At 44.4% G+C, this 23,616-nt stretch overlaps 6 protein-coding genes across 11 annotated transcripts; 5 read left to right on the top strand and 1 right to left on the bottom strand.

Annotated features, from left to right (window-relative positions):
- Positions 1–1,848: 1,848 nt before the first annotated feature.
- Positions 1,849–9,539, top strand: LOC101777302 (probable helicase CHR10). 3 transcript variants are annotated; one of them, XM_004986036.3, is made up of 17 exons: positions 1,849–2,149; positions 2,227–2,234; positions 2,466–2,544; positions 2,644–2,810; positions 2,908–3,033; positions 3,794–3,974; positions 4,498–4,633; positions 4,725–4,842; positions 5,430–5,519; positions 5,837–5,944; positions 6,049–6,249; positions 6,423–6,548; positions 6,636–7,321; positions 7,690–7,835; positions 8,488–8,646; positions 9,007–9,121; positions 9,220–9,539. In XM_004986036.3, the coding sequence occupies exons 1-17, from the start codon at positions 1,969–1,971 to the stop codon at positions 9,290–9,292; spliced, it is 2,700 nt and encodes an 899-aa protein (XP_004986093.1). In that variant the 5' UTR covers positions 1,849–1,968; the 3' UTR covers positions 9,293–9,539. The 3 variants fall into 3 exon arrangements, with proteins under 3 accessions (XP_004986093.1, XP_004986094.1, XP_022678810.1); XM_004986037.3 differs by lacking the exon at positions 2,227–2,234 and having other exon boundaries at positions 1,960–2,149; XM_022823075.1 differs by lacking the exons at positions 1,849–2,149; positions 2,227–2,234; positions 2,466–2,544 and having other exon boundaries at positions 2,690–2,810; positions 2,948–3,033.
- A 355-nt stretch (positions 9,540–9,894) lies between these two features.
- On the bottom strand, positions 9,895–10,954 carry LOC101782027 (acidic endochitinase). Its single transcript, XM_004987169.2, has one exon. The coding sequence runs from the start codon at positions 10,952–10,954 to the stop codon at positions 10,007–10,009; it is 948 nt and encodes a 315-aa protein (XP_004987226.1). The 3' UTR covers positions 9,895–10,006.
- Positions 10,955–11,832: 878 nt separating this feature from the next.
- Positions 11,833–14,483, top strand: LOC101778003 (cell number regulator 6). The gene is made up of 4 exons (XM_004986038.4): positions 11,833–12,025; positions 12,087–12,201; positions 13,593–13,858; positions 13,972–14,483. Exons 1-4 carry the CDS (start codon positions 11,906–11,908, stop codon positions 14,221–14,223), a joined length of 753 nt encoding a protein of 250 aa, XP_004986095.1. The 5' UTR covers positions 11,833–11,905; the 3' UTR covers positions 14,224–14,483.
- Positions 14,484–14,610: 127 nt separating this feature from the next.
- LOC101778396 (phosphatidylserine decarboxylase proenzyme 1, mitochondrial) lies at positions 14,611–18,214 on the top strand. 2 transcript variants are annotated; one of them, XR_002675805.1, is made up of 13 exons: positions 14,611–14,958; positions 15,059–15,150; positions 15,382–15,435; positions 15,520–15,585; positions 15,692–15,752; positions 16,171–16,280; positions 16,376–16,626; positions 17,151–17,257; positions 17,327–17,394; positions 17,491–17,568; positions 17,638–17,760; positions 17,837–18,074; positions 18,132–18,214. XR_002675805.1 is itself a non-coding variant. In XM_004986039.4 (12 exons), the coding sequence occupies exons 1-12, from the start codon at positions 14,646–14,648 to the stop codon at positions 17,990–17,992; spliced, it is 1,479 nt and encodes a 492-aa protein (XP_004986096.1). In that variant the 5' UTR covers positions 14,612–14,645; the 3' UTR covers positions 17,993–18,184. The 2 variants fall into 2 exon arrangements, 1 of the variants encoding a protein (XP_004986096.1); XM_004986039.4 differs by having other exon boundaries at positions 14,612–14,958; positions 17,837–18,184.
- Positions 18,215–18,298: 84 nt separating this feature from the next.
- On the top strand, positions 18,299–20,466 carry LOC101779206 (formyltetrahydrofolate deformylase 1, mitochondrial). The gene is made up of 7 exons (XM_022823077.1): positions 18,299–18,430; positions 18,503–18,615; positions 18,726–18,950; positions 19,054–19,213; positions 19,660–19,758; positions 19,841–19,927; positions 20,250–20,466. The coding sequence occupies exons 1-7, from the start codon at positions 18,329–18,331 to the stop codon at positions 20,394–20,396; spliced, it is 933 nt and encodes a 310-aa protein (XP_022678812.1). The 5' UTR covers positions 18,299–18,328; the 3' UTR covers positions 20,397–20,466.
- A 144-nt stretch (positions 20,467–20,610) lies between these two features.
- LOC101780409 (S-norcoclaurine synthase 1) lies at positions 20,611–23,236 on the top strand. 3 transcript variants are annotated; one of them, XM_022823076.1, is made up of 4 exons: positions 20,611–20,730; positions 20,826–22,059; positions 22,154–22,729; positions 22,801–23,236. In XM_022823076.1, exons 2-4 carry the CDS (start codon positions 21,835–21,837, stop codon positions 23,047–23,049), a joined length of 1,050 nt encoding a protein of 349 aa, XP_022678811.1. In that variant the 5' UTR covers positions 20,611–20,730; positions 20,826–21,834; the 3' UTR covers positions 23,050–23,236. The 3 variants fall into 3 exon arrangements, with proteins under 3 accessions (XP_022678811.1, XP_012698194.1, XP_012698195.1); XM_012842740.2 differs by having other exon boundaries at positions 20,627–20,918; positions 21,515–22,059; XM_012842741.2 differs by having other exon boundaries at positions 20,627–20,918; positions 21,394–22,059.
- The last annotated feature ends 380 nt before the right edge of the window (positions 23,237–23,616 follow it).

Below are 23,616 nucleotides of genomic sequence, written 5' to 3'. Positions count from 1 at the left end.
CTGCTTCGCGATTCTGGGAGACGAAGGGGGCGGAGTGGGAATACGTGGAAGGCGTCGTTGTTAATTCAGGAGAGCCTGGGAGCTATTTATGAGGATGGAAATTAGCCCTTGTTTACTTGCGAATTTGGAAGGTGCCAAATTACTGTAGCAACACTGTAGCGTTTCGTTTGTATTTGTGAATTATTGTCCAAACATTGACTAATTAGGCTCAAAAGATTCGTCTCGCAAAGTACAACAAAACTGTGCAATTAGTTTTTAATTTCATCTACATTTAGTACTCCATACATGTACCGCAAGATTGATGTGATGGGGAATCTTCTTTTTGCATAGTGCCAAAGTTGGGAGTTGGGAGTGAAGTAAACAAGGGGTTAGCTGGAGTCGGTGGATGTGCAACGGAGGGTGAAGGGTGACGTGGTTTTCCGTTCTTGGCTGTTTCGTGGTTGGTTAATTGCGCTTGTTATGAAAAAGAAAATAGAGGTAAAATGTAGTGTTCATAGTACATACCCTACATACAATGGATACATATAGGTCACAAAAAATATGTCATGTAAGTTGATGAGTAGGTTGTTAGATGATGTATAAGATAGGAAAATTCTAGGTGTTGCAATGCACACTCTCCGACAATGCATGCTCACATGGGACGACTAAGTTAATATAACTCGAAATGCTATCTTTCTTATCTCTTTTTTTATAAACGCACTACAGTTGTTGCCTTGATGCATGGATGAACGCAAGCGTTAAGGATTGGGCTCACTTTTTTCCCCCTCTGTTGATATTTTTGGACATACAAATGTAATTAGTCAAATTTTATGGGCATAAAGAAGAGAACCATAGAATCAGGCATGTTATATCCTTGAAGGTAAAATTGCGTTGGAAATACGTTGGAGATATGTCATTTAATAGAGATACGTTGGAAATTTGGAATATAGCATGTCAACGTTTTGTAATCAAGTAGGAAGGTTTTTGATTCGCGGCTCCAAAATTAGAGATATATAAAATTTCAAATATGTTATTTTTAAGTGTTTAAAATACGAGTAATAGCCAAATCTGCCTGCGAGAAGAGGTCTAGCATTGAGCCGTGGCGATCCTTCCCGTTCAGCGCCTCCACAGGCCCACAAGCTCGCTCCTCCCACGGTCCCACCTCATCGGCTAGCCCTCTCGGCCTCTCCTACCTACCTCCTCTAATCTCGCCGCCGGCCTCCACACCCCGATTCGGTCACCACTCACCAGGGATTGGAACGAAGGACTAATCCAATCAGAATCGGAATCCAAAAAGCGGACTGCAGCAGCGTGGTTTCTTGAGCCTTCTCCGATGGCTTCCCTTCCCCTATAAATTGGACATGATAGAGAGAGATCAATCTGCAAATAGACGAGACCGATCCTGTTCCGTTGCGCGATCGCTCGCTCGCTCGAGTGTTTGCAGAGACCGGATCGAGCTGAACCACGGCGATGGGATCCGTGCTGTCCTCCGCCTATGCCGCGCTGTGTTCCTTCGTCGGTGTGCTGCTTGACAAGGCGGAGAAGAGGCGGCTGATGGCTGCTCACCCGCAACTGCGCAACATGCCGGCCGACGAGTGGGAGGGTGTGCTGCGGTGGTTCAGGGAGCAAGACGCGCGTGACGCTGCTACCAGGTACTTGCCTCTCGTCGTCTTCTGTTTACGGGCTTTGACCTCTAGTATTTGTTCATACTTCTCCTATAGTATGACCGAATGAGCGTAAAAATTTGATCTTAATTTCAGACACCGCTTAGTGACCTTTGGGTTTAGGCTATTCTTAGTGGGGGTTTCATAGGAGTTTCATTTTCATTTAATGATGAGCCCGTGAGGAATAATCCGCGCGCGGCAGGGCTATTCGTCGGCGCACGCGCAGACCTGTTGACTCGCCGGCCGGAGTCGGACGTGGGCGCGTCCGCTTCTCCGTCCATTTTTTTTTTCACTTTCCCGCTCCTGGCAGGCAGGCAACGCCCCCATGCCAACCTCCTACGAGCGCCGCCTGCTCGCGGCCGCCGACCTCGTCCACTCCGCCGACGCGCAGGATCAAGGGACCCGCCTCCCCGACCTCGGCGTCGCGGCGGACCTCAAGCCCCACCAGCTCGATGGCGTTGCCTGGCTCATCCGCCGCTACCGCCTCGGCGTCAACGTCGTCCTCGGTACGTCCTCCAGGATCCCCTCAATCTCCTTCCGTTTGCCGACCTCCAGCGCTAATCTCTCGCCGTATCGCTCGCAGGTGATGAGGTGAGCTTTCCACTGCCGACTCTTTGAGCATTTCGTTTGCCTGCTGCGTGGTCTGTTTTCTATTATATTCCATTCATTTTCTACCGCGTGCTCAGTGTATGCTTGCCTATTAATCTCCTTGATTAAACCTTGTTTATGTGCCAACCAAATGTTGGCCCCCTTACATTCGACCCTCCAACCATATTAACTCATGTGACTGAATTTTAATTTACGGGTCTTGAACATGGGCAGATGGGGCTTGGCAAGACCCTACAAGCAATTTCTCTGCTGAGCCACCTCAAGGTTCAGCGTATAGCACCTGGACCATTCTGTGCGTACACATCTCCCTGATTTTCTTTTTCATTGATCCCCTTAACAGCTCACCACACCTGCTACTTGCATTTCTGATCCAGTTACGTCATCCTTGCAGTGGTGCTATGTCCTCTAAGTGTCACAGATGGCTGGCTCTCAGAATTCAGTAAATTCTGTCCTTCCTTGAGGGTCCTGCAGTATGTTGGCGATAAGGTGCACCGTCGTGACCTCCGGAGAACCTTGTTTGAACTTGTGCAGAGAGCTTCCACATCATCTCACTCTAATGTACGCTATTCTGTCTTTTCTGGGTTCAATCTTCTATAGGTGTATGTGTATCCCATCAATACTTGCGATGTCTTTTTTTCTTTTCTGCACGTAACAGGAATTATCATTTGATGTGCTCATGACAACATATGACATAGCCTTGATGGATCAAGATTTTCTTTCACAAATTCCCTGGCACTATGCAATTATTGATGAGGCCCAACGTCTAAAAAATCCATCCAGTGTAAGTGGCCATTTTATTTATGTAGTTCTTTTGAATTCAGGGTTTGACTGGTTCCTTACCGTTACTGCTGCTTTTGCCACCAAGCACCTCTTGGTACTACTGCTAAGCTACACAGGATGTACCTGCCCTCGTATTTGTGCATTATGTGATGTTTTCAGTTTTGATTCAGTAGCACGGAAGCTCAGACTTTCAGTACTGTTTGGGAAAAGAAACATCTTCACTTTCGAGCGGTGTATTGGTAGAGCATAATGACAGAGGTGAATTGGGCACTGTGACTAAGAGAAAACTAAAGAATAGCTATGACTTGGTGGCGCCAAGTGGAAATATTCATATTTCACTAGCAGTTTGTGGACTTCAGGTTCAGCTGATTAGTTACAACCTGTGTTGAGCTTGAGAGGGCTGCAACCATAAAATTGCTCAAAAAACAACCCCCTTCATTTCCATTACTTGTAACGAGAATATCAGAGTTTAGTTACATTGCCAGATAAAGGAAGCAGAGGAAAGAGCAGACACCCCCTAGGAGTTCTAACCTGATTCAAGCTAAAATCCTAGGTGCAATTCTGCATTTTTATTGGTTCGTTGAGCTTGTAATCCAAGCATTGGTGTTAAAAGGAATTAGATTAATAGGTGTGCATGTGTCAAATACTCAAATGCTATATGTTACACCCTTTTCCTTTTCTCCTTTTGGTTACGATCAATTAAAATACACATATATTTTGTAACAAACCTTCCAAGTTTAATTCAGAAAGTTCTTTGCCAGGTACTGTATAATGTCCTTGAGCAACGCTTCATCATGCCAAGACGTCTACTACTAACAGGCACTCCTATCCAGAACAACCTTTCTGAATTATGGGCGTTGATGCACTTTTGTTTGCCTTCAATATTTGGAAAGCTAGATGAGTTCCTTTCCACCTTCAAGGAAGCAGGGGACTCATTAACAGGTATTACTTTCAAATTCTAGAGGGGCGCATTTTAGCATATGTCAATTGCCAGGTACCTTTTGTGCTGAACAACAGTGCATTTGTGCACTCTTGCTATGAACACTATATTCTCCATGTAGCTTATGCGCTGGTTTGTTTTCCTTATGCAGTCTGTTCTATTGCTAAAATTTTGCACAGTTTATTCATGATTCGTGTTGTATCACATTTGTGTCGGTGAATTGCTGTTGGATGCTTAATGTTTTTACCCTTTGGTCTAGTCATTCTCTTAACAGAAGCATACAACCAGAGCATGCCTTTTCATTCAGTTGGTTGATTGACAACCCTCTCCATGGCAATCAAAACTTCTAGTGCTTTTACAAATGTTGTAATCTATTTTGTACATCACTCGATTGTCTCTACCATTTCTTCATCATTCTTTCTTTCATGTTGGTGTGCTTCAAACAGAGCGTGTTTCTTTTGGGCTCTGCATTGAAAATGCTTCCTTTTGGATTTCAGGATCATTGATATCTTGTTTCTGAAACAGGTTCCGAAGCTAATAAAGCAAACAGACAATTCAAGATTATTAAACACATACTCAAAGCATTTATGCTACGCAGGACAAAAGCTTTACTAATCGAGAGAGGAATTCTGGCGCTGCCTGCACTAACTGAGCTAACAGTGTCTGGTTCTTTGCTTCAGGAGAATATTTTCCCCTTTTGTTGTGCCCTTGTCCTCTTTATTTTCTTAATCTATTTTGAATCGATTTTACAGGATGGTGCCATTGACACAGTTACAAAAAAAGCTTTACATGTCGGTGTTGCGGAAAGAACTGCAAACACTTCTTTCAATTACTGGAGGATCGTCTCGCCACCAGTCTTTGCAAAACATTGTAATTGTTTCTGTCCCATGTTACGTCTTCTCGTGAACAAGCATTTTATATCTTCTGCTTTGCAATAATAATCAATTTCATTGTTTGTTTTCCTCAGTATCTCTGTTCACGTTTTGCACCTGTGCTATACTGCTATGCAAGTTCATTTTCGTTACCTCATTGGCTGTTTCTCACTTGATTATTTACTAGTGTGCATGTAGCAAAAAGGAAAGTATTTTGAGTTGTGAGTCATTTGACACATCATTGTTCCTACTCCTCTCAAAAGTTTCTTAACATAACAAAAACAAATAAGAAGTTTTTATTTCCCAGTGCAAGTGTTGATTTTTTCAGTTCATATCAGTGTTCCAGGGAGGCAGCAGCTGAAATGACTCAATTAAATGAGAAACAATAAAGTACAGGATATTGTTGAAAAGATTGAGAAGGAGCACAGCTAACTACCAGCCCCCTCCAAGACAACAGCCTTTTCTTTTGTTATCTCATGCTTTTAAAGTTATACCATTTTAACTCTATCTCGCTTTTTAGAGATTATGCATAAAATTTCCCAGTAAATTTATTGTTCATCTCTTGTTTTTCTAAACTCTCCTCAGGTTATACAGCTGAGGAAAGCTTGCAGTCACCCATATCTGTTCAGTGGCATTGAACCTGAGCCTTATGTGGAAGGGGAGCATTTAGTTCAGGTTAGTCTGCTTCATATGTGAAATTAAATGCTAAGAGCCTATTTACCTTGGAAAATTGGGTAAATAGGAAACCTGGTTAAAACAATAGACATGGTGTGGAATGAACCAAGCCAGTCGCATGTACTAGACATGCAGGATGGGTTGCAAACCTGCCATAACCTGGGAAACCCGGCCCACGAACAGGGCTAGTCTCAGGTCACAGCAGGAGGATGACTAAGTAGGGCCGCTTGAGCCAGCAGGTTCAAGGGAGGTAAACAGACTGTGGGGGAATCTGAAGACATAGTTATTAAATTATATTCTATGGTCATCTTGTTCAGGTTAGTGGAAAGCTCATTGTGCTGGATCTTGTTCTGAAGAAGCTCCATGAGCTAGGACATCGTGTTTTGTTATTTGCTCAGATGACCCAAACACTGGACATTCTTCAGGTTTTCTTCTTCCCAGTCACGCTAATACAATAAATGACTTATTTGTCTTAATACTTATGCATACATTTCATTGTAACTTATGTTTTGTATTATCACTTAAATAGGATTTTCTGGAGCTGCGCAATTACACTTATGAGCGCCTGGATGGTTCAGTACGTGCTGAGGAACGGTTTGCAGCAATAAGAAATTTCAGTTCTCAATCTACCAAAGGTCTTATGAGAGATGATGGTCAGAGTGGAGCTTTTGTTTTCATGATATCAACTAGAGCAGGGGGTGTGGGGCTTAATCTCATTGGTGCCGATACTGTGAGTGTGATTGAACTTGATAACATAGCTAATCTTATGGTTTACCCTCTAAATCTATTAATATTTATTATTTTAAATAAGTACGTTCTTAGTACCAATAAGACAGTTGGTAATGATGACCATACGACCTTTCTGAATATATTTTCCATGACCATTGAGATGATTGGCTGTAGGTTATCTTTTATGAACAAGACTGGAATCCTCAAGCTGACAAACAGGCCCTACAACGCGCCCACCGCATTGGACAGTTAAATCATGTGTTGTCAATAAATTTGGTGTCAGAGCGCACAATTGAAGAGGTAAAGCTTACTAGTGGAGCCCTAATGCTTTATTTTTAAGTTGCTTCTGAAGTTCTGAGTTTCTTATCCATTTTTAATTGACAACAGGTCATAATGCGAAGAGCCGAGAGAAAACTTAAGCTTAGCCACAATGTTATTGGAGAAGAGGATAGAACTGATGTGAAGGGTGGAGATATGGGAAATGAAGCTAGTGACATGAGATCAATTATCTTTGGCTTGCATCTGTTTGATCCTGCAGATACAACCACAGATACGATCAATGAGGACACAACTTCTGAGACAATCAGTGTGGAGAAACTGGCAAAGTTGAAAACAATGTCTGAAAAGGTTGTCATGATGCGTAGCCATGAACCTTCAGAAAAGGATGAACGCGCATTTGAAATCAACCCAAATTTGGCTGATGGCAGTGGAACTGTGATTAGAAGGGCTTCTGATTCTATTAGTGTTGACCCCGGGCTTGATGAATCTGCATACCTATCCTGGTTCAAGAAGTTCAAAGAGGCTTCGCATTCCATTGAAGATGCCGCAGCTGAACTTGGAAGGCAAAGAGCAGCGCCTGAAGAAAAGCTCTTGAAACGTGAAGTTAACAAGAAAAAAGTAGAAGAAAAGAGATTGGCCAAATGGGAGACTATGGGTTACAAGACACTAGCGGTTAAGGAGCCTGATATCACAGCAAGCCAGAATATTTCAGACTCAGGATCCGTCCAGCTTGTGTATGGAGATTGTACTAATCCTTCAAAAGTTTGCCCTGCAAAGCCTGCCATCATATTCAGGTACTAATTTCCAGGAAGAAAGATAATATGATTATGAAAGGCTATTACTTCTTCCAATAAATCTTTAACTAATTAATAGTTAATATATTATGTACCATAATTACTCTGTACGGCTGTGTGCACCCTTCGATGTCGGGACTAGGATATTTTTCTTTTTTCCTGTTATCTTACTGTTAGTATAGTACTACTTGTCGAAAAGATTAAGCCTCTCCTGTATCAAGTTTTCAACTACTTATTTTAAGCAGTTCAGTATCTTATTATAAACAACAGAACATTGAAAAATGTTCAGCATCTTTTATATCCAAGTCCTTCAACATTTGCCAGTTTTCCTCTGAACAAAATCTAAATATATTGCAATGCTGTCACAGTTGCATAGATAATTCTGGGACATGGGGGCATGGAGGAATGTTTGATGCTTTGACTAGGCTCTCAACATGCATTCCAGATGCTTATCACCGTGCTTCTGAGTTCGATGACCTCCACATGGGAGATCTTCACTTGATTTACCTTGATGGTTAGTTTTTCTATCACTAGCTCGACCAATTTTGATTACTTTTGTGTGCACTGCATATCATTTTTGTACCACTCTGATGAATTAAGTGTCATATATTTACATGTATGAAATTCTCTTACCATACTTAACTGCTAAATGTAAGGCCGAAACTATCGTCGGCACTATGATGATCTTGCTCAAAGCACTTCAATTCATTTGCTATGCCCATTTGGCCCAGAAGAAGTAGCATGGTAGGAGGATCAGTACCATGTGTAGTGTTGAGACAGGTTGATGGAACATATAAACACATGCATTCTGAACATAGCACCTCCAATTAATCCTTCTACAAAAGGGGAGCAGAAACGGGGGGCGGGGGGGGGGGGGGGGGGTGACCTTCATATATATAGCCAATATGGCTTGGTATACAAGGAATACATTCATGTATACATGGAAAGCATATAAACAGCTATACAATCTCTAATACTCCCAACCCATTCATATGCAATAGAAATTTTTTGCATGTCGGTGATGTGTCAAAAGGCCCATCAAATGTTGTGGGTGCATCAAATTCTCCAGCTTCTATTTACTAAACGTTCACCCTCTATTATTTTATAGATTTTTTTCATGCTGACCTTGCCTATATGTTTTCATTTCATTTGTATCCCTACCGCAGAAGCCAACTGCACCCGGAGTTTGGATGCGCCTTTATGGGTGGCACTAGCTATTGTTCAGTCTTACAATCCGAGACGTAAAGTACCGAGAAGTGAAATCTCCATGCCTGATTTAGAGCTCTGTTTATCGAAAGCTGCCTCATCAGCTGCTCAGCGTTCTGGTAGTGTTCCCTTTTGGTTCCTTATTTAGAAATCTAGAGCATGTTTTTGAACTATCCAAACACTACCCATCTCTTTGCCAATTCATGCCAGTTGTCAATGTGCTTATTGCTTTAAGTAATATCTACACGCTAAACATCCAGTTTAGGTAAATGTCCATAACCATCGGTGGAGGTTCTTTAAATTATAAATTATAGAAACATGTTTGTATAGCTGTTGTAATCACTTCCACTCCTTTGAAGCTACACTCTCCCTCCTCTCCCACATACCCCCAACTCCTGTTTTTCTTTTGCATTGAACACAATATGATCTATCTCTTTAGCTACCATCAGGCTTAGTTACTCCATTTATTTTCTCTGAAGCGGTTATCCACATGCCCCGAATTGGTTACCAAGGTGGCTCCCAACGATCAGAATGGTATACCATAGAACGCCTTCTCAGGAAATACTCATCTCTCCATGGAATCGACATTTTCGTGTATGTGATGCCACTTCAGATTTTTTTTTTCTTTTATGAGTTCTCCGTTGATGTACTTGTTGCTAATGAATAACTTGCTACCTTTTTTCCTTCAACAGGTACTACTTTCAGCGTTCATCCAGGCAACAGACGGATTCTGCTGACGCTTCTGCTGGAAGCAGCTCAAGCTAGGCGTAGGGATGTTTCTGTAGCCCACTAGAGGAATCAGGGAATATTAGCTAGCTGCAATTTATCTTATCTTTTGTTTGCCCCTGTTTTATAGCTTAGTAACTATAGCTTTTGTTTGAGTAGATGAGGTAGATGAATTATGTTTTAGGGTTTTGCCTCTTTAGCTAAGAGGTATATGTACTATTATGATGTAAGGAAAACTTCAACTTCCGTTCCTTTTGTTTATTTGGCATTTATATTCCTTGTGAAATCTTAGCAGAATAGGCTTGGAATCAAGTTGTGACATGTGATTTTGTTTCTTTAATTGATGAAGAACTTGAAAAGGTAAACTTCTTCGCATACCTTTTATTTTCTTTTTTACATATCTGATCAGCGGACCATCTGTACGTTTTAGGCGCGGCAAGGCTATCTCAATGGACCCCCAACCCCAGGCACAAGGTACTACTACTTACTAGTTCTTCCTAGTTGATTGCCATTCATCTTGATTGAAGCTCAGCAGAACATATATAGCCATTAGCCGGGATGGGTGGTAGAAGTATCTTTTTATTTCAGTAGAATATAGAATTTTGCATGCACACATACTGACAATGACTATATATGGCAGGCAAACCATATACATATATGAATTACAACAACGCACTCAGCACACGCGCACACACATATGAATTCTCATATGTATACATTCGGAATGAAATGGTGCAGCAGATGAGATGGGAATCAGACGGAGTTCTTGATGGCGGAGCTGTAGCCATCCTGGTCATCGTAGAACTTGGACCAGAGCATGACTCCACCGTACTTGGTGGAGTTGTTGATGGCCGGAAGCACCTGCGACTTGAGGCTGTCCACCGGTATGAAGCCGCTTCCCGCAGCATCCGGTGCGGCCGGCAGGCCGAGGAAGAGGTACGTGGCGTTGATCCCTGCCGTCCACTGGTTCCAGGAGTCGATGAGGTTGGCGGTGCTCCCCGGCGTGTACTGGCAAGGCGGGTTGTTGTAGAACTGAACCCAGACATAGTCGAAGAGACCTGTGTCAAGGGCTTTGCCGACCCACTGGTCCGGGAATGGGCACTGCGGCGCTGCTGACAGGTACACCTTCTTCTTGCCCTTGGCATTGCCGTAGGATTTGAGGTACGCCGCGAGGGCTCCGTAGTGGTCTGGGTTCCCTCCCTCGATGTCGAAGTCGACGCCGTCGAGCACGGCGTCGCCGAGAGGCCTCCTTTGGGAGTGGCCACCCAGGAAGTTGTTCCAGATGTACTGCGCGAGCTGGAGGGCGTCCTGCTGGGAGTCTAGCGAGTAGCCTCCTGCGCCGCCGCCGATGGAGAGCATGACCTTTACGCCCTTGGACTGGCAGAAGGTGATGTCGGCGGAGAGGTTGGTGCAGGCATTGGAGTAGGGGTCGCAGTGGCCTGCGAGGTTGAGCTGTGGGGTGCTCTGGCCGGAGCCGAAGCTGCAGAGGAAGGCGATGTTGACGAAGGCGTAGTTGCCGGTGGCGCAGGTCTGGGCCAGGGTGCCCTCGTTGCCGTTCTGGCCCCAGTAGATGGCAATGCCGCCCCTGCTCTGGCTCTGGCTCTGGCTCCGGCTCCCGTGGGGAGCAAGAGCAAGCAAGACGACCACCAACAAGAGGCGGGCAATGAGCTTAGTGCTACTAGGGGATAAGCAGCTTGCCATGGCTCTCCTTCCTTTCCTTTCCCTTAAGTAAGTAGAGTAATTAGGTTGTTTGGAGTTTGGTATTGCTGGGATCATCGTCGATATGCTCGCTTAATTATATAGAGAAGAGAGCGGGTTCAAGTAAACATATAAACTGAAACACCCTCGACTGTACGCCTACGTAGTAGTTGCCATCGTCTGCTGTTTGGCACGGTACGTTGCTAGTTTTCGTTTCATTCATTTTGCCCCCCACAGCTCCCTCCCTCTACCTATGCTCTCATTTTCTAGCTGTCACGAATGTTTTCTTCGATCCCCAGCGGGAGGATTTCCTAGGATTTATAATTTCTCAGGATTTATTCATGAACTACCGTGACCTCCGCATATGCTGGGAGCTGGCCTTCGAGACCATCTCTTGAAGGCAAGCAGTCATCTCTTTAAAGCTAGCATGTATGTGTGAGTATAAAATGTAGATCTTAGCTTGCGTATAAAATGTAGATCTTAGCTTGCGCAAGGGGTGGTTGTGTGCTGTGTGGGTGATGTATGTGTGAGTATAAAATGTAGATCTTAGCTTGCGCATAGGGGTGCTTGTGTGATGTGTGGGTGAGGCGTGTGTGGTGTGCGTTTATGTGTAAAGTGCACATACTGCATCTGGGTAAGACAGTCAACCTGTTCGAAGACAAGAAAAAAATACAATATTAAAGTGCCCCTTTTTAATATAATATAACAAAAATAAAACGAATAATAGAGTGAGCCGTGAGTTCAAAAAAAATAAATAAATAAACGCATTCATCCAAATATAATAATGTTAATGCGAAGCGCCATGCATGTTTCTCCTTTCTACCCAAATGATTTTGTGGCCCACGGGCCGGGTCGGTCCAAACTCCTCCAAATCTCATTCCCATCTGACGATCTCCGACTGACTTCATATTCTCGTCGTCGTCGTCGATCTCGGATAGTCAGGCGGTGGCGGCCATGGCGGAGGACGCCACCAGCAGCCACCCGTCTCGCTACGTCAAGCTCACCAAGGACCAGGACGCCCCCACCGAGGACATCCGCCCCGGCGAGCTCAACCAGCCAGTCCACGTCCCGCAGGTCCGTCCCTTCACATCTCTTCTCCCTCCGATCTGAATCTGATCCCCTCTCCCTCCACCAGCTCGAAGGCCGGAGGTGCAGCGAGTGCGGCCAGGTCCTGCCCGAGAGCTACGAACCGCCCGCCGACGAGCCCTGGACTACCGGAATCTTCGGATGCACCGACGACCCCGAAACCTGTAATATAATTTCTCTACTATATCGTCTCGTCTGTTGCATCCTGTTACTCAACAACTGGGTCGGTCTTCTTCACCACGGCAGCAGGGGTGCGCATCACACCGGGCTAGCCTGCCTGCCCTTGATCTGCCAGATTTCAGTCTAATCACCATTACTCAAAATTTGCATCATCATCATGTGTTTGTCGGTAGTTGGAGGCCTTCGACGATGGATGGATGAAAAGTGAGTGGGTTCCCGTAGATCCATTGATGTCATCTCTGGTACATGAGTTGTTGCTTCAAGGAAGTTCAAGGGGAGGAAGCCCTTTCCTGTCTTGCTTCCTTTTGCCCTCCATTTCTTTTTCATGTGGGAAATTAGCACCAGGCACGCATCACTGGACATTCCCCGTTTGCAAAATATTCAGTCCGAAATGTCTGCTTCCCACATTCATGTTTATATAACTTGATGTTTCCACACTCCATGCAAAAACAGCAACCCTTTAAAATGTCGAATTTTGTACCTGCTGTCCGGATTTATATCACACTGACTTCCTACTATTGATCTTACAATCGTAGTTAAATTATTGCCGCCCTAGGACATGATACGTTGACCTTAAGAATGTAGAGAGCTAACAATGATATGTTACCTTGCTGTGTCCCTATTGCAAAGAAATACTTAAGATTCTGTTTGTTCCACCATTTAGTGTGGATATTTCTCTGTTTTTTTTTGGTTGCTATGATCATTGGATCCCTGTTCCATGCTTTGCCAATGTGCAAAGACCGCACCGGAAATAAGGGGTGCTAGTTGGTGATTAATCGTTGGTCAAGCACTATGCCAATGTTGAGTCTGACTGAAAAGTAGTGCTTTGTAGCTGAGAACGGTCATGGTACTATGGATTCTGTTCATGTTCCAGAATGTTTCCGTCGCATATGGCACGAAGTCCGGGGTACATCGGTGCGCAATACTCGATTTTTTTTTAAAAAAGCATCCCTTTGCTTGACTTGTTGGTGTTGACCTTCTTGGCTCATGCATGTTACTTTTTACGGATGCAGTCTCATAGAGTTTATGGCCAGAGAAAAATTATCTAGTTCCTGTGCTTCTTTTTAATTCCTTTATCTATATATTTACTTTCAGGAAGCTTTGCCTTAGGTTAAACTTCTCTTCCTTTGCCATTCTCCTTATTCTTCACTGGATAGTTTCTCTGTCTGTCAGTCCGTGTGAAGTGCATAATCAATGAAATGCTCGAGTTTGGATAATTGAGCAGTCGGAGATCAACATCCAATTTGTGGCATTGTGCTTCATTTCTCTCTATGCCCATTTACATGAGTGGCTATGTCTGGAATGCTTGTTTGAGAAGAGGGTATCTGGTGAAACAGTATTTAACTGTCAAATTGTCTGTTTATTGTGACACTAGGCCGAACTGGATTGTTTTGTCCTTGCGTGCTGTTTGGACGCAACGTTGAGGCTCTTAGAGAGGACATCCCATGGACAACTCCTTGCGTCTGCCATGCTGTGTTTGTGGAAGGAGGGATCACGCTGGCAATTCTGACAGCAATATTTCATGGTGCGGATCCAAGGGCATCATTTCTGATTGGAGAAGGTTTGGTGTTTAGTTGGTGGTTATGTGCTACGTACACTGGCATTTTCCGTCAAGAACTTCAGAGGAAATACCACCTTAAGGTGCAATTTGTTCACTGCTTTCCTTGTTACGATGTGCACATGTTTTACCTAGCCTCTTTTGGTCTTTGAATGCCTTTTTGTTGGTTGACATTTGTTGTTGTGTTTTGTTCCAGAACTCTCCGTGCGACCCATGCATGGTCCACTGCTGCTTGCACTGGTGTGCAAACTGCCAGGAGCATCGCGAGAGGAGGGGTCGGCTCGCAGAGAACAATGCTGTGCCCATGACGGTTGTGAACCCACCTCCAGTGCAAGAGATGAGCATGTCAGAGAACCGTGCTCCTGCGGTCCCGGAGAATGGAGCAGCGAATGCCGAGCATGAAGCAGCAAAGACCGAGCACGATGACATTGAGGTCATCCCTCTGTAGGTGTACTAGGATCAGGAGTACTAGGATGGGTAGCGTGAAACTGATCCGAGTGAGCATGTGGTTAATTTCTTATGAATGTGAGGACCCAAGGAAGTTGGTGATAACAGAGGAGTTGATCCAGCTATTGGTTCTGTACTCTCTCAAATTAATGTATACTGGACGGACTAGTTTTATTTTGAGCACCTGTGCTGCTCGTGCATAGGTTAATCGAATCCAAGAGCTAGCCGCCTGTGCTGCTCGTGCCTAAGTTTAGCTTTGAACATCTAACATTTTATTTTACATTACAGGAAAGCATGCTGATGCATATATGATATAAAATATACATGTTTACCTTCCTTGGATTGTTGGTGCACAAAGCTTTGGGATATCGGCATGGTGATTGTCTGATGCATCGATGGTGATCCATCTGCTCTGTTTATGTAATGCTGGGTTTGTCAGAACTGATGGACTTCTGCTGCACTATCTATCACGTTCTGACATTCACTTCCATCCACACACCATTTTCTCACCTGCGACGGCGACGGCGACGGCGACGGCGACCTACAGCCGTGGTACAAGGCAAGGAAAGAGAATCGATTTCGTTTGGGGGAAAGAGCGGCATGAGGTTTAGGGTTCGGCGCCCTCCATCTCCATGGCCGCCGCCGCCGCCGCCGCTCCATCTCCTCGCCTCAGCCCGCCACCGCAACCGCCCTCCCTCTCGCCGCATCCACGCCGCCAACTCCGGCGACTCCCAAGGTTTTGGTTTCTCTTCTCTCCACCCCTTATCTGTGGATCTCACATCGCACTGCCACTCTTCAGACAAAGAAAGATTCCAACTCCGTATTTTGTTTGCCAGGCAAAGGTAAATTCCTTCTACCTGGTGCAACAGCGGCAGTTCTTGTCATGCTTGGCGCTCTACATGCGAGGCGCATGTACGACGACAACAAAGTAAGCCATGCATCGCAGGTTTTACTTTTACTACAATTACTATTTACTACTAATCACAATGCTCCACCAATATTTAACTGTCGCGCTACAATTCCCTAAACAAATATTACCAGCACACGGCTACTCTGTAAGATTTGCACTGTTTCTTGTCTTTCATCTCTACCATGACCTAGTTACAAACTAATAATGATGGTATCTTGTTCTCATATCCATGATCCCTGTTCATGCAAGGTTGTCCAGAGAAAGGAGAAAGGAATTGAACCAGAATTTTCGCCAGATTTTAAGGTGCCCCTACTCTAGTTAGCACATCGACCTGTCATCCATGTACATTGCCTTCTGATTGCAGAATGGTGTCATTTTTCAATACAGGCTTCATTTTTTAGGCTTCTGCCATTGCGTTCCATGTCACGTTTCTGGGGATCCTTGATGGAAGTGGTTCGGATTCTTGAACCCATACAACCTCGCTCTTGAATTCAACCAATACAACCTGCTGTGATCTTTTCCTGGTTACTCTTCCATAGCTTTGCCCCTTGTGTTGTAGGATGTCCCAGTTTTCATGCGCCCCACCATTTACAAAACATGGGCTAGAGCATTTCACTCTGGTATGTCTTCGCCTTTTAACCCCATGCTTTCTTACTTGCGTCAAATTTCACCTGCCAAATTTATTTACAAGACTATAGCTAGCTTGTGCTTAAAACCATCATCTGCGCTAATACGCATTCTTGTACACTCAAAACTAATGATAGATACAGTTCCTCCCTTGATGTATCATGCAATGCTACTGTGTTCCAAGTTCCACTGAGCATCACAGTGTACGTATAGCCATGTAAATGCTTACTGCTCTGATGTTCTGTGATGAATTACTGGTTCTTAGAGGCACACTGTTGATTGAAAAAATCCATTTGCTTACATATTTTCATATTTTCTGTACCTGTGTAAACTTTATATATAGTTGTTATCACTTCTTTCGAAAACTTTGGCGGTGATTTGGAATGAAACGTTAATTCCTGAATATTGTAGATTTGCAAGAAGTTGCTCTTCCTCTAGAAGAATATCCTTCTTTACAGGCGTTCTTCATCCGCAGTCTCAAAGAAGGAGCAAGACCCGTTGATCCAGATCCAAACTGTCTGGTAACTGGTAACAAGATAGTGATTCTGTATAACCATTAGTCTGATATGGTGATGGGTGAAGGCTGATCTCTATATGTGTTCAATTGTACCATTAGGTGAGTCCTGTGGATGGTAAAGTTTTGAGGCTTGGAGAGCTAAGGGGTCCAGGAACCATGATTGAACAAGTGAAAGGCTTTTCTTATTCTGTTTCTTCTCTTCTTGGTACGAGTTCATCCCTTCACGATGCTGCAGAGGAAGAACTTTCCAGGGAGCGCATAGAGCAAAGTACACCTGAGAATTCAAATGCAAAATCGTGGTGGCGAGTATCAGTTGCTTCACCTAAACTACGGGATCAAACAGTTTTGAGGTATTTATACAATAAAGGGTTTAGTATTATGAAATCCAAGACAACTGCATAAGTTAGTGACCAAGGTCACATCGCTTAATGTATGATCCCATACCATGCAACCACTCAAATAACACTTTTTCACTTGGAATTAACTTTTTTATGCAATGTATATGTGCTTGTGGGATCACATCTACATCTGAACGTTTGGAATAGCAATATGAAATTGCAAGTATTTATGGTGTGCTGTTCTGATCTGTGACATTAGGGCACGATATGTCTTCTGCAATGATGTTGTAAAATTTCACCTTTCACAATACCATGAGTTGAGATGTTTGAGAATTGAGACCGGCAATTTTCTTATCCTTCCCCTGGAGGCGACTATAACCTACAGAAACTTTTCTGCTACTGCCTAGATTCTATCATGAAAACTTTGCACTTGTTTTGTGTGGCTCTGTTCCTTTTCAAGTTGCAGTGACTGTATAATGCCTCTCAACATATTCATTAAAAATTTGCTAGTATTGATCTTGACTTGTCCTTGGCAGTCCGAAGAAAGGCATCTTTTATTGTGTCATCTATTTACACCCTGGTGACTATCATCGAGTTCATTCCCCTGTTGATTGGAATATTTTAAAACGTCGGCATTTCTCAGGTTTGTCCATACCTACCGAGCTTTGTGGTAACTCAGTGTAGGAGTGATGCAAATGTAGTGTATCTGCAGGCCATCTTTTCCCCCAGAATGAACGTGCCGTACGGACCATCAGGAACCTGTATGTTGAGAATGAAAGGGTAACTTGTCTGAACTGTTTTAGCTTCATACATGAGCCAGAAATAGGATTTGGCTCAGTGGCACTGCCTTTGTGAACCTGTTGCTGTGAATGGCAGGTAGTGCTTGAAGGGCGATGGAAAGAAGGCTTTGTTGCACTCGCAGCTATTGGCGCTACTAATGTTGGATCTATCAGGGTAACTTGTGATGGTGTCAAAATGAATGGCAGCTGGTGAATGAATTTGTGAGGAATGCTGTTTATGCAGGTAAATCTGGAACCAGAGCTGAGGACGAATAGGGCAGTGTCAATGATGGTCCACTCCCTGGCTGCTGAGGAGCGTGTTTATGAACCTGAAGGCACTGGTGTGGTGGTTAAGAAGGGGGAGGAGGTACCTTGTTTGAGCTGCGACTGCAGATGCTTGCGGTAAATGGAAGAGCGATGGTGATGTTTGTTTGTGTTTGCAGATAGCAGGATTTAAGATGGGGTCAACGGTGGTGTTGGTGTTTGAAGCCCCATCGAGGGAGGTGTCCTCAGCTTCAGCAGACTTCAGCTTCTGCGTTAGGGCTGGCGACAAGGTGAGGGTGGGAGAAGCTATTGGGCGGTGGAGTGATGAATCGTAGCAGCGAGCATTTCGTGCTAAGAGCCCGGCTATGTTTTGGGCTCTGAATGTATGCAGATGGCTGGAAAAGCTTTCTAGTGCAAGGAGGTAAAATCTTTGGAGGGAGGGGACGTTGTCCGGAACTCCTGATTCAGGAGGCGCTCTTCTGTATTTTTTTTTTAACGTGGACCACCTATTTTTTTCATCGTGAAATGAATAGACAAATGAATGTTTGACATCGACACATCTGGATGCCAAAGCCAAAGCAACCGAGTAAGGTGGGGTGGGGGTGCGGTCCACGGCCGAATCCACCAACCGCATCATCTCATCTGAATATCTGATTCTGCCATGCCATGCCATGCCTCGTCCTTTTGGAGACAGACAGATGATGTCCTCGGCGCGCCGGCCGCTCTCCGCCGCCGCCGGCAACCTCCTCGGCATCCATCTCTTCCAGTGCCCCGTACGTGGTCGTCCCTCGTCTCCTTTCCGCCATAATTAATTAATTAATTATTCCATTTGGTTGGTCGCCCAGGACGCCGTCGGCATCGTCGCCAAGGTGTCCGAGTGCATCGCCTCCCGCGGCGGCAACATCCACAGAGTCGACGTCTTCGTCCCCGACGACAAGCCCGTCTTCTACTCCCGCAGGTCTCCTCTCCATCACTCCCTCCCATTCTTTCTATCATCTATATATGTAGCTCCTGCAGCACCATCACCATGCAATACATCTCAAACACATGTCCATGTATTGATGGTAGTGAGTTCACCTACAACCCGAGGCTCTGGCCGCGTGATGACCTGCGCAAGGATTTCCTCAATTTGTCATGCTGCTTCGGCGCACAAAGGTCCACCGTACGAGTACCTGACCTTGACCCCAAATACAAGATCGCAGTCCTCGCTTCAAAGCAGGACCATTGCTTGTTTGATTTGTTGCACAGATGGCAAGAAGGCAGGCTTCCAGTTGACATTAACTGTGTCATAAGGTGAAGGCGATGTATTTTCTTCCTATCAAAAGAAACGTCACTCCTCTCCTCTCAGTCACACATACTATATGCTTCCACTTTGATATCTTTCATTCTCCTGCAGCAACCATGATAGACCGCAAGACAATCATGTGCGGCGCTTTCTTCAGAGGCATGCAATTCCATACTACTACTTACCCACCACGCCTGGGAACAAAAGGGAGCAAGAGATACTAGAATTGATTCAGGGCACAGATTTTGTTGTGCTGGCAAGATATATGCAGGTAAAATATAGGTCATCTTTTCTTTTTCCTTTTCTCTTCTTAGAGATGCCAAAAATGGGAAACAAATAAAGCATGTGTTAGCATGGCATTAACCACTTAAATATTCTCTGTTTTTTGAGGCGCGATACTAAAGGCTACCTTACTCTTCGTGTTAGGACTCCCAGTGTGTTCCATTTAACTCTATTCGTCTCCAAACTGATACATGAGAACCTTCCCTACCTACCGGTACAAGCCTGGCATTTTGCCTCCCCTCTAAACAAATATTCACTAGATCCATAAATGAGGCTATGCATGTTTCAACATTGTATCACTATTCTTTTCATCTCTATGGGCTGTGTGATAATCCAGTCTCTCAATTAGGTGCATAGACTTTACAAGGTTAACATTTAATGCGGACTTCTGTCACCTATATATATCTGTGAGTGACACATCGTTTTTCCTCGCAGATTATGTCGGAAAGCTTTTTAAAAGCATATGGTAAAGATATTATTAATATTCATCATGGGCTTCTTCCCTCATTTAAGGGAGGCCATCCTTCCAGACAGGTACCAAAATTATCAGATTTGATCTGTGAGCCTAATTTGAAATCTCTCTTTTATGAAAACGTGAATAAGTATCATCTTTTAGGCCTTCAATGCTGGGGTGAAGTTGATTGGGGCAACCAGCCATTTTGTCACTCCCGAACTTGATGCTGGGCCAATCATTGAACAGATGGTATTTGTACTTTCCACGCAACAGTTAACCCAAGTGTCGGATTGATAGATCACATGATTTAAAATTGGTGGCAAACTGTGTGATGCATCCTAGCCTTTGTTTATGTTAATGTGGCAAACAGATAATTAATTAGCATTGGCCTTCATTGAACCCTACTATCATGCTTGACCACTTTCACATCAGAATTGTGCACCATATGTTGTGTAGCGAAGATTACTCACACACGAGAAATTATACTAAACCAATGTGCTTTTAATATTGACGGTTTCCAATAGGTGGTTGAAATTTTAGTTTCTTTGTCTTGTTTTTTGCTGTTATGTAGGTTGAGAGAGTTTCTCACAGAGACACACTGCAGAGTTTTGTTGTGAAGTCTGAGAATCTTGAGAAGCAGTGCCTAGCAGAGGCTATTAAGTCATACTGCGAGCTTCGTGTCCTACCATATGAACTGAAGAAAACTGTTGTATTCTAATTTTTCTTATGGATTGGCATTGTATTAATTTTCCCAAAGCAAGCAATAAACGATTCATTTTTTCTATTTATATTTCCACAGTCACTTCCTAGCTTTTTTTTTTTTTGTGATTGTGCATGTCTTACTCTAGTTTGATATGATGAGCATACTTGAGCAGTAGCAACGTATTAATGTATTATTCATTGGACACTTGTTCCCGGTAAGTATGTATAAAAGTGCATGACAAGAAAATAGTTTATAGTTGCCGCATACACTTACACTTATAAGGCAAAGCAACAGCATGTCTCCTGCAAATTTTGATTGACATACTAACTGGATCAAGTGAGTTTAAATGGTAAGCCCCTATCTTATTGGCTACATCAACTTGCTGAAGGAGGTTGTGCCCTAGATGATCAGCGACATCGACTCAGTATGTCCTGAATTACACAGAGCTGTGCTGATGGATGGAAACCATGCCGAGAAGGAGACGGACAGGCACCCTCCTCTTCACATGCCGCAACCGTGACTGCGACTGAGCACCAGGTATGTCTTTGTCTTGTTTAATTTGTTCGTTCCTCCCTTCTTTGATACCCCAGGCCCCTATTACTGCTATTTGAAATGCCAGTTGCCCTTCCCCAAAATTATAGGGTGCTAATGCCATGCCCACAAGCTACCAAAAATATATATATTAAAAGAAAAAGGCACCAAAGCGGTTGTTATGCCTGCTTTTTCTTAGTCACTGCACGCCGGCTGTTTTGTCTGATGTTGCTGCATCGCACTTGTCCTCTTTTGAATAATATAAAAAAGAAGGCTCATATCCACTATCACTCCACTCATCCTAAATTATAATATTCGTTTAGTTCACCAACTCAGTGCTGCTTGTGTTCTCTAATTGTACCATCCATCATGCATACTTATATAACTCGCTCATAAGTCTTGCTTCACTTGCCTTGCAACTCTTTCGTTGGATTAGGTGTTCCATTCATGATTGATTTTGCTATTTTTTTCTTCTTTGCAGCAATAAGTTTCTTGACTCATGAGCGAGCTGATGCATGTTTTGAGTTATGATGTGGCATCCACAACAGAAATTTCTTTTATTTCATCGATTAAGGGTTGGCTGCACTTCTAACCCATCGCAGGGCACCACATTCTTCTTGGCTCGTGTTGGATTTGTAGCGGTGGCGGAGAAGGATTGGAACTTGGAGTTGTCTTCTTTCTTTGTTTTTCTAAAAGGAAGCGACTGAACTTCACATGCCAGCGTCTGTGAAAAGTACCTGAGAGCTCGCCTATTCTTGCAGCTTAATGACTGACTGAAGCTGCAGGACCCACGCGTCAGTGGCTGCGAACAGTACCTGAGGCCAGCAAGTTTAATATAGTAGAGTAGTTGATGTCGATGCAAGCATCGATCGAGTTGGCTTCTCAGGCTGACAACTCAAAGTGAAAGAAGATAGGAAGAGAGATGGAGTCTCTCCCTGTGCCGAGCGTGCAAGCAATGGTGGCGGCCACCGGTGGAGCCCATGTGCCGCCGAGGTATCTCCGGCCAGAGGTGGCTGCAGATGCTGTCGCTGGCGACGGTGAGGCCGCGATACCCATCATTGACTTTGAGAGGCTGCTTCACCCGGAGGTTTGTCGTGATGAATCTGCACGCCTCCATACGGCCTGCCAGGAGTGGGGCTTCTTCCAGGTCTGGTATATATACTCTGGTTGGTTGCTGTTAATTTCTTTGCTTTCCTGAACATTTAAGCTAGCTGGATGATGCATGCAATTGGCGTCTGCAGCTCATAAACCACGATGTTCCGGATGATGTCATCGAGGGGATGAAGGCGAATGTTGAAGGATTCTTTGGGTTGCCTGCAGAAACAAAGAAGCAGGTTGCTCAGGAACGAGGGCAGCTGGAGGGTTACGGTCAACTGTTCGTGGTCTCGGAGGATCAGAAGCTGGACTGGGCTGACATCCTTTACCTGAATACGCAGCCGCCTCAGCACAGGAACATGAGATTCTGGCCTGACAAGCCCGGCACCTTCAGATCGACGCTGGACGCGTATTCGGCTGCTGTGAATAATGTGGCAGATCGCCTGCTGGGTATCATGTCCACCAACTTGGGTCTGCAACCGGAGGCGATTGCTAGCAAATGCGTCGGCGGAATACAGTCAATGAGAATGAACTACTATCCTCCATGCGCCGAGGCGGACAAAGTTGTGGGCTTCTCGCCCCACTCGGATGCTGATCTCCTCACCCTCGTCCTGCAAGTGAACCAGGTTCAAGGTCTGCAGGTAAAGCGGGACGATGGCAGCTGGGTTCCCGTGCGGCCTCTCCAGGGCGCTTTTGTTGTCAACGTGGGAGACATTCTTCAGGTATCCGTATGAGAGATCTTCACAACCAATTAGATTATTACTGAAAATAAAAATGCATGAAATCTGTGCAGATCTTCACAAACGGAAGGTACCGGAGCATCGAGCACCGGGCTGTGATCAACACGGAGAGAGCGCGGCTGTCCGTTGCGGCATTCCACTCTCCGAGCATCCACGCGACGATAGGCCCTCTGAGAGAGCTCGTCACTGACCAGGAGCCGGAGATAGTGATGTACAAGACGGTGGACCACGAGAGCTTCATGAGGCTCTTCTTCTCCGCCAAGTTGGAGGGCAAGAGCTTCTTGCAACGGATGAAGCTCTAGACACAGCTAGCTAGCAGATGCTTTAATTTTCTTCTTGCATTGCTTGTTGCTTGGCTTTCCATCCATACAATTATATTTTTGCTTGTCATGACTTCATTTGTGCATTTCGTAATTTGTTGTTTTCACGTCACTTGAGTATATTGATCCTTCTTAATCCAATCATTATTCACCCATAAACAATTTGTTATCACTTGGCCATAATCTTTTTAAACATCTTGACTTTGCTAGCACAGGGTAGCTTTCAAATACTCTACAGGGGAAGGGGCTCCCCGTTGCCGGATTGTGTACGGTATTCTACTGTCGACGCTTACTTTGTAGGCTGATCGAACACACCCTTGGATCAAAATGCCAAGCCATGAATTAATCTTCCTTATCGTTCAGGAGCAGGGGATGTATGATTCGCCAAACGTTGCAACATGTGCACTGGGAAACGTATCGCTTGTAATTTACCTCCATAGTCATCCATTAGTAATGCTATTGGAGTCTAGCTACTGAACTTTTACAAAGTTTAAGAGTTTTCTATACATACACATTGTGGTCACTCATGCAATTGCTACAGCCCCAAAA

The sequence above is a fragment of the Setaria italica genome, chromosome IX (genome assembly GCF_000263155.2).
Source record: "Setaria italica strain Yugu1 chromosome IX, Setaria_italica_v2.0, whole genome shotgun sequence".
Taxonomy (NCBI): Eukaryota; Viridiplantae; Streptophyta; class Magnoliopsida; order Poales; family Poaceae; genus Setaria; species Setaria italica.
This window is presented reverse-complemented; position numbering and strand designations above follow the sequence as displayed.

Coding starts and splice junctions, on each gene's coding strand:
- LOC101778003 (XM_004986038.4), top strand. CDS start 11,906: ATGGCGGAGGACGCCACCAGCAGCCACCCGTCTCGCTACGTCAAGCTC. Junction 12,026..12,086: donor AGCCAGTCCACGTCCCGCAG/GTCCGTCCCTTC, acceptor TCCCTCCACCAG/CTCGAAGGCCGGAGGTGCAG. Junction 12,202..13,592: donor CACCGACGACCCCGAAACCT/GTAATATAATTT, acceptor TTGTGACACTAG/GCCGAACTGGATTGTTTTGT.
- LOC101777302 (XM_004986036.3), top strand. CDS start 1,969: ATGCCAACCTCCTACGAGCGCCGCCTGCTCGCGGCCGCCGACCTCGTC. Junction 2,545..2,643: donor TATAGCACCTGGACCATTCT/GTGCGTACACAT, acceptor TCATCCTTGCAG/TGGTGCTATGTCCTCTAAGT. Junction 7,836..8,487: donor TCACTTGATTTACCTTGATG/GTTAGTTTTTCT, acceptor TCCCTACCGCAG/AAGCCAACTGCACCCGGAGT.
- LOC101778396 (XM_004986039.4), top strand. CDS start 14,646: ATGCTGGGTTTGTCAGAACTGATGGACTTCTGCTGCACTATCTATCAC. Junction 15,436..15,519: donor AATTTTCGCCAGATTTTAAG/GTGCCCCTACTC, acceptor TTTTCAATACAG/GCTTCATTTTTTAGGCTTCT. Junction 17,395..17,490: donor TGTATGTTGAGAATGAAAGG/GTAACTTGTCTG, acceptor TGTGAATGGCAG/GTAGTGCTTGAAGGGCGATG.
- LOC101782027 (XM_004987169.2), bottom strand. CDS start 10,954: ATGGCAAGCTGCTTATCCCCTAGTAGCACTAAGCTCATTGCCCGCCTC.
- LOC101779206 (XM_022823077.1), top strand. CDS start 18,329: ATGCCTCGTCCTTTTGGAGACAGACAGATGATGTCCTCGGCGCGCCGG. Junction 19,214..19,659: donor TGCTGGCAAGATATATGCAG/GTAAAATATAGG, acceptor TTTTCCTCGCAG/ATTATGTCGGAAAGCTTTTT. Junction 19,928..20,249: donor GGCCAATCATTGAACAGATG/GTATTTGTACTT, acceptor GCTGTTATGTAG/GTTGAGAGAGTTTCTCACAG.
- LOC101780409 (XM_022823076.1), top strand. CDS start 21,835: ATGGAGTCTCTCCCTGTGCCGAGCGTGCAAGCAATGGTGGCGGCCACC. Junction 22,060..22,153: donor AGGAGTGGGGCTTCTTCCAG/GTCTGGTATATA, acceptor TGGCGTCTGCAG/CTCATAAACCACGATGTTCC. Junction 22,730..22,800: donor ACGTGGGAGACATTCTTCAG/GTATCCGTATGA, acceptor AAATCTGTGCAG/ATCTTCACAAACGGAAGGTA.